The sequence below is a fragment of the Urocitellus parryii genome, chromosome 7 (genome assembly GCF_045843805.1).
Source record: "Urocitellus parryii isolate mUroPar1 chromosome 7, mUroPar1.hap1, whole genome shotgun sequence".
Taxonomy (NCBI): domain Eukaryota; kingdom Metazoa; phylum Chordata; class Mammalia; order Rodentia; family Sciuridae; genus Urocitellus; species Urocitellus parryii.
This window is the reverse complement of record NC_135537.1, coordinates 169,356,841-169,371,867: the sequence shown is the minus strand read 5'-3', so window position 1 is coordinate 169,371,867 and position 15,027 is coordinate 169,356,841. Positions and strand designations below refer to the sequence as shown.

Below are 15,027 nucleotides of genomic sequence, written 5' to 3'. Positions count from 1 at the left end.
CAACATTTGTGAGCACGTGTATGGCACCATATTCATGTTTTCCAAATACTGTTTCATTTCTTTCTCACTATAATCCTCTAAATACTATTACCGTTTTAGTAAGAAGCCCCACTGAATATTTAACTTATCCTTTCTCAGATCTAGAAAGATGGCAAAAAGTTACCCTAATCATCTTTATTTGGGGGGGGGGCAAGGGGTAACTGGATATTAAACTCAGGGGCACTCAACCACTGAGCCACATCCCCAGCCCTATTTTGTATTTTTTAATACAAAAGACAGGATTTCACTGAGTTGCTTAGTGCCTCAGTGAATTTTTTTTTTTTTTTTTTCCTGAGGCTGGCTTTGAACTCACGATCTTCCTGCCCCAGTCTCCAGAGCCTCTGGGATTACAGGTGTATGCCACCATGCTCATCAACCTTAACCATCTTTAAGAGTACAAATGTGGGGGTATTAAAGGTCACTCTTCCTCTGAAGATAATGGGCAGCTACTAATTACTGTGAGCAGTTTAGAGGAAGATATTATCAAAACCTTTCAGGGTCTGGGGAGTCCTGGAGACAATGAAGGCAGCTACCCTTAGGAGTTCTGTTATTCTGGAAAAGAGATGTACTGAGATCCTTTGTGCTTTGAGAATTGGCAAGAAGGGGCTACCCAACCCCTGACTGGGTAGATCCTGGGAGGAAAGAAGAGAAAAATCTACGAGGGGAAGAGGCTAGACCAAATCTGAAGAGCCTGGTGAGATGGAAAATCCAAAGCACTGACTTCTAAAAGGTGTAACCCTGGAAACACAAACAAGGAGTCATCTACAGCCGTATTGAGACCTAAGGTAGTAGATCATCCTCCCATAAAGATTCACAGTAGCCAATCAAATATGTGGATCTGGGCTGGGGTTGTGGCTCAGCGGTAGAGCGCTCGCCTAGCATGCATGAGGCCCTGGGTTCGATCCTCAGCACCACATAAAAATAAATAAACAAAATAAAGGTATTGTGTCTAACCAAAAAATAAATATTAAAAAAATATATGTGGATCTGCAGAAACCCTTGATTTGGTGCAACTGTGTAAAGCCCTCTGTCAACAGTGACACCCAGTGGCAATGAAGAGCAAAAGCTCTCCTTGAAGAGCGTAGGAAGTCCAAATGACCCCCTTCTTGCCTCCTTATTTTAATCACTGGGAGTCAGGGCTCTGGGGTCAGAGGGTGACAGATGCAGATGTGGACCAACTAACTACAAGCCAATCCAGACTATGAAATGGCTGGAGATCCCTGGATAAGGCTATTCATACTCTGCTCTCTTAAACCTGCTTTTTCCCAGATTCTTCCTCAAGTGCTCAATTTGAGAAAATGAATACTTTACATTAAGACACACATGATGAAGGAGTAGGAACCACCATCTTTAGTGGGAAAATTGAGGCTGAGAAGGTCACTTGGAGAAATGCTATTTTGCAAACTCAAAATATTCTCTCTCCCTCCAGAAAGCTCCCCCCACCAAGTTAGCAAAAATAAAACTGTCCTCCTTGAGTTGATTTACCTTAGGTATTTGTTACAGTAATGAAAAGCTAACACATTCTCTAATCAAATATAAGCACCACCCCACCCAAGTTAGGCTTTCTCTTAATAATCTATCCTTTCCTTATCATAAGAGTTAATGCACATATTTTTAACTAGATTTGATGTCATCACATGTAGAATGGGAGTATAGTTCCATCTGTGCTCTTCTTCATCATGTTTCTTTTTTTATGTTTTTACTTGTAGATGGACACAGTACCTTTGTCTTTTTAGTTTTTGTATGTGGTCCTGGGGATGGAACCCAGGGCCTGATGCTTGCTAGGCAAGCACTCTACTACTGAACTACAACCCCAACCCTTCATCATGTTCCTTCATGTTATGTATTTCATTACCATCTTGTCTCCACTTTGGGGGTGCTTCACTATGCTAATAAAGGTAACTGTGTGTTATGCAGTCACTATTCTACATGTATTTGCCCCTCACCACCTAGAACTTGCTTCTTTTATCATCTGGGGAAATCTTTAATTTTATTTTGAAAATATGGCAGACTATTGTCCTGTATAGATGGTTCTGTTTTAGTGACCTTGTCAGGCTCTGGCTTCTTGTATTTCTGCTGCCCACACAGTGCATAGTCTCAAGAAGGCTAAGATGACTTCCTGACCTCACATCACCTGATATGTTCATAATTTCACAGCCTTGAAGATTAGTCCACTTTCTAACTCCTAATTTTCTGGTTTATCTGTTAACCTCTGAGACTAACAGCTAGTTTGCTTATTTCAACATGGCCTGAAACTGTGAGCAAAAATAAAACTGTTCTCCTTGATTTACCTTAGGTATTTGTTAGTGATGAAAAGGTAACACATTCCCAAACCAACTATAATCTTGTGGATGGCAGGAACAATGATTTGTTCACAATGGCATTCCCATTGCAGGATGTTGTAAAACCAAAATATTGCTTTTGTACCACTTCCCAAAACTCAGGGAGATCTGGGAGGAAGGGGAAAATGTTTCCCCTTTGGTATCTGATGCTGCATTCTTTCTAGCTAGTGTAGGTAATATGGAAGGCTGTGGGCCTCTATCTGGAAGTCTGAACTTTAGTTTTGAGGGCAGGTCAGATAGGCTACTGTATTACCTGCCCCAGGGTCACTGTTCATGCAATCGACTTGATATTCTGACCTTAGAAATTATATTCAAAGTTCTAAAATGCAACTATTTGGCTTAATAAAAAAAAAACTCAGGAATGATACAAAGAAAAGTACATTCAGATATCATCAAATCACATTTATTTTCACCAGAGCCAACATTTCATGACTGATCTGAGAGAAAAGATCTCGTTTTCTGATTCCTCATGCCTCTTTCTACAGTGAATAAACTCCAAAAAAGAAAGCCAAATCATAAAATCTTACAAGAGATTTTTTCATTCTGACTTTTTCCCCCCTAGGACTGAGGAATGAACCCAGTAGCATTCTACACTGAGCTACATCCCCAGCCTAAGATGATTCCTCCTGACACTTAAGGAAATAGTTCTCAGGCAGATGAATATTATACATCTTTAGGAAATTAAGGCTAAACATTGAAACTAAACCCAAGAGCCCATATAGGTAAATATGTCAAATGTGAACTCATAGATTACTCTGCAATTGCTTATGAAAAAAAATTCAGAGATGTTTGCAGCCTTAACCTATGAGGCAAATTTCATAGAGAAAAGGGTGGTGGGAATGAAGATGTAAAAGCAGGATCTCTGTAGATCTAAGAATGATCCAATTAGGCACATAGCAAGATGGTTCTGGGTTGCCTTCTGTGACCCTCTCACTAGCTGAACACTGAGAATGAAACTCCTAGTGACTGGAGTGAACTCAAAGAGAAAAGTGAACTTGTGGTTGGACTGGACACAAAGGACATGGGGGGCCTGAAACATGTCTGTTTTATGGGACAACATAACACAAAGGGTAATGTAGCCTCATGTTGTTTCTTCCTTTCTCCTCTGTCCACTCTTCCCTCCCTGGGGAACCCCAGTAGTAATTCTGTCAACCAAAGAGCTGTTTCTAGTCAACAATTATGTGAATTGCACTTTTCTGCTTGTTGAACAGCAAACTGATTTTCTTCTTCTTCTTTGTTATACTTTTTCTGCCTATAGGGCAATTTCTTCCTCTTCATTTTGCAGGGCCGATAGTTTAAATACAGTGCTAAGGTGATGCCACCCACTCCAAGGACGACAATGATGATGAAGAGAGTTGAGTTGACTCCTTTATCCAGTCCTAGTCCAAGCACAGAAGACAGAGAACTGAGAGGGGTTTGAGGACAAGAGAATAACCCCACCCTTACCACCAGACCCACTTCTAAGTCTCTTCCTCCCCAGCCCAATAAAATCTTTCTTCTTTCCATGCTTAAGTAACAATCTCAAGGGGCTTGAGTTGCAGCTCAGTGGTAGAGCACTTGGCTGGCATGTGTGAGACACTGAGTTAGATCCTCAACACTACAAAAATAAATAAAGGTATTGTGTCCATCTACAATAAAATTCCCTAAGGGAATTCCATCCTGGGTCTGATAGCAGGGCAGCAGCAGTTACCTTCAACAGTGACATCAATATCTTTGCTGACAGAGCCCAGCTTGTTAGTGGCCGTGCAGCAGTAGGTGCCTGTGTGGTTCTGGGTTGCCTTCTGTGGCACTTCAAGGTCAATGATCATCCCATTCCAAGTACACTCCAAAGCTGGAACTGGATTTCCCTCTGGGACACAGGTAAGCATCTGCTCCATTCCTTCTACCCATGTCTGGTTGCCAGGACAACCAGATTCCTCTAACCTTGGCTTATCTGCAAAACAGAGTCCCCAAGGAGGCCAACTCAGTATGCTCTGTTCCCCTTCTCACCTCCATGCTGAGCTCCCTCTCCCCACACCACCCAAATGCTGCTCCCTCCACCTAACAGCTTTCTTTCCCAAGGGGAAGATTATTAGTTCCCTGTTTGAGCCAGCTCCTCTTTCCCTCCTTGTGGAAAAGAAGTCTGAGATGCAGCCTATAGTGTGCTTACAGATTCAGACTAATGGTAACACTGTTCTGTTACCGATTTAGCTCCCCAGTGGAGAAGGAGTTGAGCAGGGGTGAACTCAGAAATGAGGATTTTCCCACTTTGCAAATTACAAATTTTGATATGGAATTTTTGGAAACTTTCCTCCTTAGCATCAGCTCCAACTTCCCCTTCCTATGTTCTCCCAGTCATCAGCTCTCAACTATTGCTGTTTAATCACTGCAACCACTTTCCTTTTGGGTTCCAATTTCCCTTCATTTTCCTACCCACTCACTTTCTTGGGGGCAAGTAAGCTTGGAGAGCTTTCACTGTATTTTCTTTAATTTTTCAATGAGGAAAATATGGCAATGTTAACAATGAAGTTACTGGCCAAGAAGATCTCTGGGAGGGGAACAAATAATCCTTATTTTAAGAAAGACCAGGTCTCTACTCACATAAGACATGAAGCTGTGTCACAGTGTTTTTAACCAACCGCTGACCCTGTACTTCCAAAGAAGCCTCACAGGAGAAATTTCGGCCATCATCTTCCTCCCTGGCAGTAAGTAGAAGCCATACAGTCTCCCCAGGAGCAGAGAGGGTTGGGGCTCCCTGTAGCTGAAGAATAGGGCTGGGTGATGTTAATACATGGCCTGAACAGGTCACATTAATGTCTGTCCCTGCCAAAGGATATAATTCTTCTATCTCCAGGATGGGTGGAGGGAAACCTATAAAGAAAGGAAAAAGGACCCAAGAGGATGAGGAAGGAAGTTCAAGGCCATCCTTGGCAACTTAGTAAGACCCTGTCTCAAAATAAAAAATAAAAAGGGCTGGGGTGTGACTCAGTAGTTGAATATACCTGGGTTTAATCCCCAGCACCACACACAAAAAAAAAAAAAAAAAAGGAAGAAGGAAAGAAGGAAAAAGGAAGGAAGAAAGGAGAAAGAAAAAAGGATAAAAAGGAAGAATAAAGAAAACACATTTTTCAAAACTGGCAGCTATTTTTGTACTTTCTGCTGGAGGTCTCCCTTGGATAGACACACAACAGGAAAAAAGACTTTGGATGCCATTATGCTTCTGTAAAGGCTGAACAACAAAGAGGTTTGGGGATTTGCAGTGTACACATATTTGGTTATATGCCTTTATTGAAAGGACAGTAAGATCTCTTTTCATCTTAGATTTCCCTTCAAATAATCATTCTAGAATGAAGTTCAAACACCAGTAATTGCTCTGTACACAGGATGGCCTTAGGAAGCAAGGGTGAAGGCTGGCTAGAACTGTCATGATGCACATCCCAACCTGCCTACACATACAGAGAAAGATGAAGACTAATATTCACTTGAGAGCATACCTGGCAAAGGTTAGCAGAGATACCTACAGTTGAATTACCAACCCATTTCTGTGTTAGTTTTCAAGAGCAGAGAACTCACATGGGAAAAGGAAGAGATAGGTCACTTACTGTAGACATACACGGACTTTCTTGTTTTCTGTTCCATTGGACCCAGAGACACAAGGCATGACAGCTCCTGATCACCAGTCTCCATGGCCCGAACAGTGCCATTGGCCCATGCTGTGTCCTCTCTCCAGAAGAGGAAGGGGCTCAGCTCTTGATCTCCCAGGAACATGTGGAATATAACTTCTTTGGCTGGAAACACCCTGGACACCTTACAGCTCACAGTCTCTGCCATCCCAACCTCCAGAAGGGAAGAGATCCAGATCTGGGGGCTCTGAGAGAATTCTGCCAAGAAATTAGCAAAAGGCAAGAAAAGAGGAAAGTCATGATAAATCATGTGTTATGTAGGACCATACAATGTAGGATGGGAGTGGGGCTAAAATCAATCTCTCTCTCTCTCTCTCTCTCTCTCTCTCTCTCTCTCTCTCTCTCTCAAGGTGAGTTAAAAAGTAAAGGTGGAGTTCAATTAACCTCACAGCCTCAACCAAAACAAGAACTCAAAGGCCAAGGCAAGATGAGCAAAATGAGTGCCAGGATTCCTTTCACACCTGGCCTCAAACTCACCAAAGATCCGGAGTAGCTTGATAGCCGAGTTGCCATGAAAGAGCCCTCCACCTTGTGAACTCAAATCCAATTCTGCATGGCAGGAGAAATTACACCTGTCATTCTCCCTTTGGGCTCTGACACTGATGGTGACCTCAGCTCTTTGAGAGGCCACAGTCATGCTCACAAAGTTCTTTCTGTGCAGTTCTTCATTATCCTGGAGAAGAGTAAGAGTGAGGTTCTCCAGGGGTGTCACACTGGGCACTTGGCACTTCACTGTAAAGGCTTCATCCACGGCCACCCATGCAGGCTGAAGCTCCAGGATCACCTGCTCTGGTGGCTCTTTAAAACAAAAAAGGTAGGGCTTGATGAGTGAGAGCTACCCACTTCTCCAGAAAGAAATGGCATAGGACAGGAAGCCTGTGAATATGCAAATGACAGAAGATGACTACTACCTTTAAATTATCTGATATAGTGTCAATTTCCTGCTGCCCCCACCATAGATGGGATGAGTTAGTTTTCTAGTTCTTCTTGCTCATCAAAGGTGGCTAGAGCCATAACCCAGAAATGTGACAATGGAATGGAGGTCCTTTGCTTTGTTGCTGCCATTCTGGAGAGCTTTTATCTTTTACCAGGGGTGTTCAGAGGCTGAGTAACTTCTAAAATACTTTTAGCATCACACAAAAATCACTCTAGCTAACTAAGTTTTTCACCTACAGAGATTTCACTTATTCTTACAGACCTACCTTTACTACTGCTAGTTGCCCCACAGAACGATCCCCCTCACTACCTTCTCCAACAATTCAAAGTCTACCCATTCTTCAAATCAGGGATCTCCTTCTTCGTAGACTTCTCTAACCACCCCAGCTCAAAATGACTCTCCTTTCTGTTATTCTAACAACTTGTAGCAAATAATCAGCACTAATATCATATTCTGTTGATGATTCAGAAGTGAGTATTAGCATCTGCTTCCTGTCCTCCAGAAGCTATGTCTGGATGCCCTCGACAGTCTGCTAACACAAAACCCAGAACTCAGCCTCTGCCAAAGGGAAAAAGAAGCATCTGCCTCTGGAATCTTCCAGTATGACAGAAATCTTTAATAAGGGCCCTAATTTTCCCCTAAATAAGACAGATTCCCATTCTTCCACTCCTCTTTCCTCCCCAGTTTTCTGCCCCACTCACGATACACAATGATGTCCAGGCTTGTATCCTTTTGAATCCCTGCACAAGAGAAGAAGCACTGCAGGACAGAGTTCTCTGTGACATCTTCCAGGAGAAACTCCTTCCACTGAAGCCCTTTGCCCACCTGGATTTTCTTTAAGAACGTCTCAATTCCACTGGGTCCTGGATTTGGGCAGGTTGTGCTGCAGTTGATCACTAGAGACTGTCCAAATTCCACTAGGGCCTGATTTGGCCAAACAGAAACCTCAAAAAGCTCTTCTATGGCCCCTGAAATGAACCACATATGCTGAAGACTTTGGTGAAGATCATGAGACCCAGACAAAATACAAGGCTTATTTTATCTAGTTCTAGGTAAAGGAAAACCTGCCCTGAATATAAAAGGTTCAGGAGACTGAACAAAAAAGAACTTTAATCACTGGTTGAGAGTCCCAATTCAACCATTACTCCTTCACCCATCTTCTTTCTTGAGATCTTGACTTCACAATGGCATTTTGGAGTTGCTAAAAATCATGTCCACAAATCTATTCTTTTCCTAAGCTTTCAGATTTTGAGAAGCTCCCCAGGACTGGCTACTGAGGACCGTCATGGGATTAGCATACAGATCCCTAAGTAAAAGAGCTTTGTCACTTATACCTCAAAGCTGTGTTTTTCTCAAATTATAGTTAATGACTGCCTTTACTAGAGTCAACTGGAATGCTGTAGATTCCAACCCCATGTCAGACTGAGTGACTATGAACTGGTGAAGGCAGGACTTGGAAACATGCTAGCGGTCAAAACAAGCCTCTTGGGGACCTTCTACACACCAAACTCTCAAAACCACTGGCCTAAAGGTGACTACCATGGTCACTCACTTCCTATGGAACTTTCTACCTCTTCTTAGAGTGAGAATATTCCATTTTGCTTTGCTGCTAAGGCAACAAATGTTTTGAAGTATTTACAAGTTTGTTCTCTGATGCTTTAGAGCTAAATGACCCCTAAAGGCCCATATGTTAAAGGCTTGGTTGCCAGATTGTGGCACTACTGAGAGATGGTGAAACCTTCAGGAGATGGGGTCTAGTAGAAGACAGTCAGGTCATTGGGGCATGCCCTAGAAAGGGATATTGGAATCCCAGCCTCTCCTCTCCCTCCTTTTGCTTCCCAGCTGCCATAAGTTGAGCAATTCTGTTCTACTACATGATCCTATTATGACGTTCTGCCTTACCACAGACCCAAAAACAATATGGTTGAGTAGTCATGGACTGAAACCTCTGAAACTATGAGCCAAAAAAGCTTTTCCTCAAGTTAATTTTTTCCCTCAGGTATTTTGTTCCAGCAACGGAAAGCTAACACAATGTTAGGGAAACAGTCTCAGATGCATTGAGGGAAACATCAGATATATTTTAGATACCTGATGTAGGTAAGGTGCACAGTCCCTTTTAGCTACCATGTCCACCATCCACTATATCTACCAAATATTTCCCTCTGCACAACACCTGTAGAAATATTACCTGATAGGGCTCCAGAGTTCCTGTTACCAATGCAACAACTTTTTGCAACTGAGCTATAATAGGCCCTGTCCTAACAAGATCCTATTATAGGGCTGGAGATGTAGCTAGTGTTAGAGTCCTTGCCTAGAATGTGTGATGCCAGGAATCTGTTATGGCTCGTCATGACACAAAAGGTGGCACAAAGAAGTAAAACATTCTTTGTGTGTGTGTGTGTGTGTGATGCTGGGGATTGAACCCAGGACTTTGTGCATGCAAGGCAAGCACTCTACCAATGGAGCTACACCCCCAGCCCAAGTAAAATGTTCTTGAAGGGAATATCTCTCTACTGAGAGATGGTGTCTAGTAGAAGACAGGTCATTGAGGCATGCCTTAGAAAGGGATATTGGAATCCCAGCCTCTCCTCTCCCTCCTTTCACTTCCCAGCTGCCATAAAGTGAGTAATTCTGTTCTACTACATGATCCTACCAAGACAAGAACAGTCGTAGAGTAGCAGAGAGCCTTGCTGAAAAAGACACATTTCCTAGACAGAGTTCTCTCTGATGGTCTTTTAATTTAGGTTACCCAATTACAACCCAGAGACACCTGGAGATTCTGTGTTCCAGTGAATCAAGAGATAGGATAATTTCTCCCAAGAGTCAAGATGAATAAATACTGAAGTGTTGCCCCATCCCCTTGCTCACTGACCAAACATGTGTATCCATACACATACTGGCCTAAAGAAACTTTCCCAAATAGCCTCACCTGGGCAAGGGATCAATGTCAGTAGGGTCCAGATACCAAACAGAAGCATTTCCATCTTTGGGAGAAAGGCTAAAAGCTGGAAAGAAAGAAAAACAGCAGTAATGCTGGGAAAAGTGACCAAAAAAAAGATATAGAAAATTATTTTTTGATATTGTTAAGTCAGCCCCTTTCCTTATACCTCATGTAGTCTGGAGAGACTATAGCAAAAATATCAATAATTTGAGTATACTAAAAGAAATTCTTGCATGTATTTATTTAAGTTTGGCTTATGAGCATAGGATAAAGATGAGGGAAAATATGTAAAAGAACAAAGAAATACTTGATTTTTTTTTTTTTTGCAATACTGGGAGAACTGGGGATTGATCCCCCAGGGATGCTGAGTTCATCCACTGAGTTGCATCCCCAACTGTTATTTTATTTTTAAAATTTTGAGGTGTATTCTTGCTAAATTGCTGAGGGTGGCTGACCCCAAACTTGCAATCCTCCAGTCTCAACCTCTGGAGTACCTAGAATTATAGGTATGCACCACCACACCCAGCTATGAAGGAATATTTGTTTAGCAAGATTCTTTTTTTTTTAAAGAGAGAGAGAGAGAGAGAGAGAGAGAGAGAGAGAGAGAGAGAGAGAGGGAGGGAGGGAGGGGAGAAAGAATTTTAATATTTATTTTTTAATTTTCGGTGGACACAACATCTTTTGTTTGTATGTGGTGCTGAGGATCGAACCCGGGCTGCACGCATGCCAGGCGAGCGCGCTACCGCTTGAGCCACATCCCCAGCCCCTAGCAAGATTCTTATATAAAATTGTACTGTACTTATGCTTTTACTAGTTTGCCTCCATCTATTAGACTGAGTCCACAGAGCCAACATGGAAACATATAAAACAGTTTAGAGATGGATTTTGGTAGTGTTTCTCTGACACTATTCAATAAAAGAATGTGACCCTCAATCTAGAGAACATGGTCATTACAATCTTGTTCTCTGAAAAAAGGGAGAAATGTTTCATCAGGACACTGTCTTCAGGACCTCTGAGAAATATTCCTCAGATAATTCACCTCCTTTTGACCTGCCTCCACATTCACCAAAAAAACTTTGGATTACTGCTTTGGCTGAGTTAAGTCTTATGTGTTTACTTTTTTGTTTATCACCAATTCATACCAAATTGATTTTCTTTCAAAACATTAATCAAGCTAATTTTTTTCTAAGAAAAATATCATTGAAGATATTCTAAATAAAACACTCAGACTCTGAAGAAAATTTCAAAACATGAGTTTAAGAATGTCTTCAATGATAAACAGATCTTCCCAGGTAAAAGATATATGTCACTCAGAGCAAAGTTTGGCAAATAAGGTGACTGAGTAATATTTTTGTTCAAAGAATATTAAGATAGTTGAATAAAGAGATTTTTGTTGCCAGGCACAGTGGCACATGCCTGTAATCCCAGCAGCTAGGGAGACTGAGTCAGGAGGATCTGGAGTTCAAAGCCAGTCTTATCAATGGCAAAGCATTAAGCAACTTAGTGAGACCCTGTCTCTAAATAAAATACAAAATAGGGCTGGGGATGTGGCTCAATAGTTGAGTGCCCCCGAGTTCAATCCCCACTACCCCCCCCAAAAAAAAAAGAGAAAGATTTTTATTTTATATCTTGGAAGTTCTAAAAATCATTTTCAAAGAAATTTTAAATAAAGGTGAAAGGTGTCATCAGTGAGAGCTCATAGCCTCCCAAAGTATAATTCTGAGGGATAGCATTCATTTAGAAGTATGAATTTAGATGACTATTATTTTATGCATTGAAGTAGACCTGTACAAAACACAATGTTTGAAAATTCAAATACTAAATGAGAGTTGAGTGTGATTCCAAGCATACACTGTGGAGAGAAAAAAGGAAAGTAAAAAGAAATTTTTCTTAGAAAAAATAGCTTGAATTAGAGTTCTGAAAGAACATCAACTTGGTCTGAACTGGTAGTGAACAAAGAAATGGACACATATGACTTAACTCAGCCAACAGAGTTGGAAAAAGTACAAAAGTCCCAAGTGGGACTGCTTATATTATATATTCTTTCTTTCAACAATCACTGAGCATCTACAACATGCCAAGCTCTTCAAGGTGTTGAAGACATTTTGTCCTGTGACACATAATTCCTACAAGTCTATTGGAAAAGATAAATGTAAAAAATAATAATTCTGCACTAGGGATATAGCAAATAATAACAACAACAACAATTCTAAGTGTTATAATAAAAAAGGAAGGGATGTGGCTCAAGCGGTAGCGCGCTCGCCTGGCATGCACGGGGCGCTGGGTTCAATCCTCAGCACCACATAAAAATAAAATAAAGATATTGTGTCCACCGAAAACTAAAAAATAAATATTAAAAAGGAGATAAGAATCAAATGAGGGGCTGGGGATGTGGCTCAAGCGGTAGCGCGCTCGCCTGGCATGCATGCAGCCCGGGTTCGATCCTCAGCACCACATACAGACAAAGATGTTGTGTCTGCCAAACACTAAAAAATAAATATTAAAATTCTCTCTATCTCTCCCTCTCTCTCATTCTCTCTTACTCTTTCTTTAAAAAAAAAAGAATCAAATGAGTTAGTGCAAATCAACTATATAAATAAAATAGCAGTGTTTTAAATATTTTCTACACCTTACATAAAATTTAGACAATCAATTTCATATGTAATATATTTTTTTTGGAAGTGGCATGGGCAGGACAAAAGAAAATGGATTTCCTACTGCTTGATGGACATTTTAACATTCATTTTGTTAATTAATTTTGTTCTGGTGCTGGGGATTGAACCCATGGCCTTGTGCATACTAGACAAGAACTCTACCTCTGAGATATACCCTCAGTACATGCTATGTAATTTTTAAAATAATGTATCAGTCACATTATCTATCTGCACATGATATAATCCAAATGAACTTTTGAAGTCTTTGAGGGAAAAGTACTCTCTTCATAACTACTTCAGGCTTTAATACTCTACTGTTCTGTATCTTATTTCAATGACTATTATATTCTGAGTAATAATTTCTAACATTCAGTAAACATACATTATAATCCAAGCATGGGATAAACTAATTTGCTTCAGATCACACAATTAATAATAGGGGAAGCCAGAATTCAAATCTAGGCATTTCAAATGTTCACCAATGCTCAGTCCTTCACTGCTTCTGTACCTTCCATGAATCCAAGTTATTTGTGCTTTGATGGGACCACTTTGTCACAATTCTCCAGAAGTTAAATCAGAGCTCCTTCTATTAATCTATCTTGAGCTTGTTGATGTAGACTTCTGCTACAAAGACTAACCTTGCTGTGAATTTATCTCATTACTATGTTCTGCTCTTAGAATCTTAGGTAAAACAAAGATTTTCCATTTCTGATCACTATTAAACCAAATTTATTTCCTTGTAATCACTACTAGTACATATTTATGCCCATAAGTAAGCATAAGAAACAGGATGCAGGGATGAGAGATGGAGATTCTTTTTGTTTTCACATTCATATATTGACATACACTTTGTTCTGTTTTTTCATGCCCTCCCCACCACCTATGCACTATCCACACAGTTCTAATCTTCCAACCTTGCTTTCAAGTGGCAGGTTATGATCAGGTTTTCAAACATAAGATTTTATATTCATTTTGTTAATAAAATCAGCATCCCTAGGAGAAAACAATTTTTAGATCTCTGGCTTTTTCCATAGATTCTATGCCAAATATTTAAAGATTAAACTATCTGAAAGTCTAGGCCAGCACCCCAGTCCCTGCTGTGGATTGCTTTGGCTGAGTGGCCTGTACTGGACCCCCGGTACAAGTTCAGGATTCCCACCTTCCACACCTTCCTCTTACATACAAGGGTTTCTTATAAACAGGAGTTATAGTCTGCCCTTTAAACCACCTTCAATTTCCTCTGCCTGTGATTTTCTTCCTTCTTCCCCAACACTACCCCAGTTAACTTACCTCCCCTCTGTTAGAGCCTCAAGACTCACCCTCAATTTGTTACTTTCTTTTCCCATGGCTCACATCACCCTCAAACACACTCTTTACTTCAAAGACCTGTGTCTCGCATCAGTGTCTCTCCCTCCCCTGCCCTGGACTGGCAGGACCCTTTGTTTTATCCAATGTTGGATCTCAAGAGCCTAGAATTTTTACAGACAAAAAGATACATCTTATGCAAAGAAACTTAGCCCACCGCCAGGGTGGAGGACATCAGACCAGTTCTGGCTGGGAGGAGCTTCCAGGATGAGGGGCGGTACCTGACTGTAGCCTTGAGGGACTTTTTTTTTTGGGGGGGGGGCGGGGTACTGGGTATTGAACCTGGGGGTGCTCTACTACTGAGTTACAGCCTCAGCCCTTTTCATTTTTATTTTGAGACAGGGTCTCCTTAAATTGTTTAGGGCCTCGCTAAATTGCTGAAGCTGGCCTCGATTTTTTCTTTTTTCTTTTCTTTTTTTTTTTTTTTTGTGTGTGTGTGTGTGTGGTGCTGGAGGTTGAACCGAGGGCCTTGTGCATAGAAGGCAAGCGCTCTACCAAGTGAGCCCTTGGCCAGCCCTTGGCCTCGAATTTAAGCCTCCCCTCTGAGCTTCTGGGATTACAAGCATAGTCATCACGCCAGCTCCATTAAAATCTTTTTTTTTTCTTTTTAAGGCAGACGATATTTAAACATTTTTAAAATATGTGAAAGGCCTTGGGTTCAATTCCCAGCACGGAAAAAATAGAAAAGGAAAATAAACGAGTGTTCCTCGCGGCACCCAGTCCAGTTCACTAGTGTGAGGCGCGAAGCTCACCATGAGCGAGGCCTCCAGACTTGACAGAAAAGCCGGGGCAGAACCCAGAATGAACACAAACCAAATAAAACCTAAGTCCTCACTGAGCCGGGGCCGTTTGCACGTCCCTTGCCCTCGCGGGGCAGCTCTTCGCTTCAAGGGACACCAATCTTCGACCGCTAGACGCCGGGCACACTCCACTCTCAACAACTCGCACGCGCTTGGACCGTTAGGTCTGCACCACCAGGAGGGGGCGCGTCTTCGCGCAGCCGCGGAGAGGATTTTCCTGATCGCCTAGAAACTCGTGACGCAAACGCGAAATCTCAGCGGGATTGGTTGAGTCAAGTGAGGCGAGC

The 15,027-nt window shown here is 41.6% G+C and overlaps 1 protein-coding gene across 1 annotated transcript; it reads right to left on the bottom strand.

Annotated features, from left to right (window-relative positions):
• Positions 1–3,551: 3,551 nt before the first annotated feature.
• On the bottom strand, positions 3,552–9,964 carry LOC113192176 (intercellular adhesion molecule 5). The gene is made up of 7 exons (XM_026402217.1): positions 9,910–9,964; positions 7,682–7,948; positions 6,521–6,841; positions 5,963–6,241; positions 4,962–5,231; positions 4,072–4,314; positions 3,552–3,760 (listed from the first exon to the last, which is right to left on the bottom strand). Exons 1-7 carry the CDS (start codon positions 9,962–9,964, stop codon positions 3,552–3,554), a joined length of 1,644 nt encoding a protein of 547 aa, XP_026258002.1.
• Between the last annotated feature and the right edge of the window lie 5,063 nt (positions 9,965–15,027).

Coding starts and splice junctions, on each gene's coding strand:
- LOC113192176 (XM_026402217.1), bottom strand. CDS start 9,964: ATGGAAATGCTTCTGTTTGGTATCTGGACCCTACTGACATTGATCCCT. Junction 6,842..7,681: donor CCTGGACATCATTGTGTATC/GTGAGTGGGGCA, acceptor TTTGTTTTAAAG/AGCCACCAGAGCAGGTGATC. Junction 6,242..6,520: donor CAAGCTACTCCGGATCTTTG/GTGAGTTTGAGG, acceptor ATTTCTTGGCAG/AATTCTCTCAGAGCCCCCAG.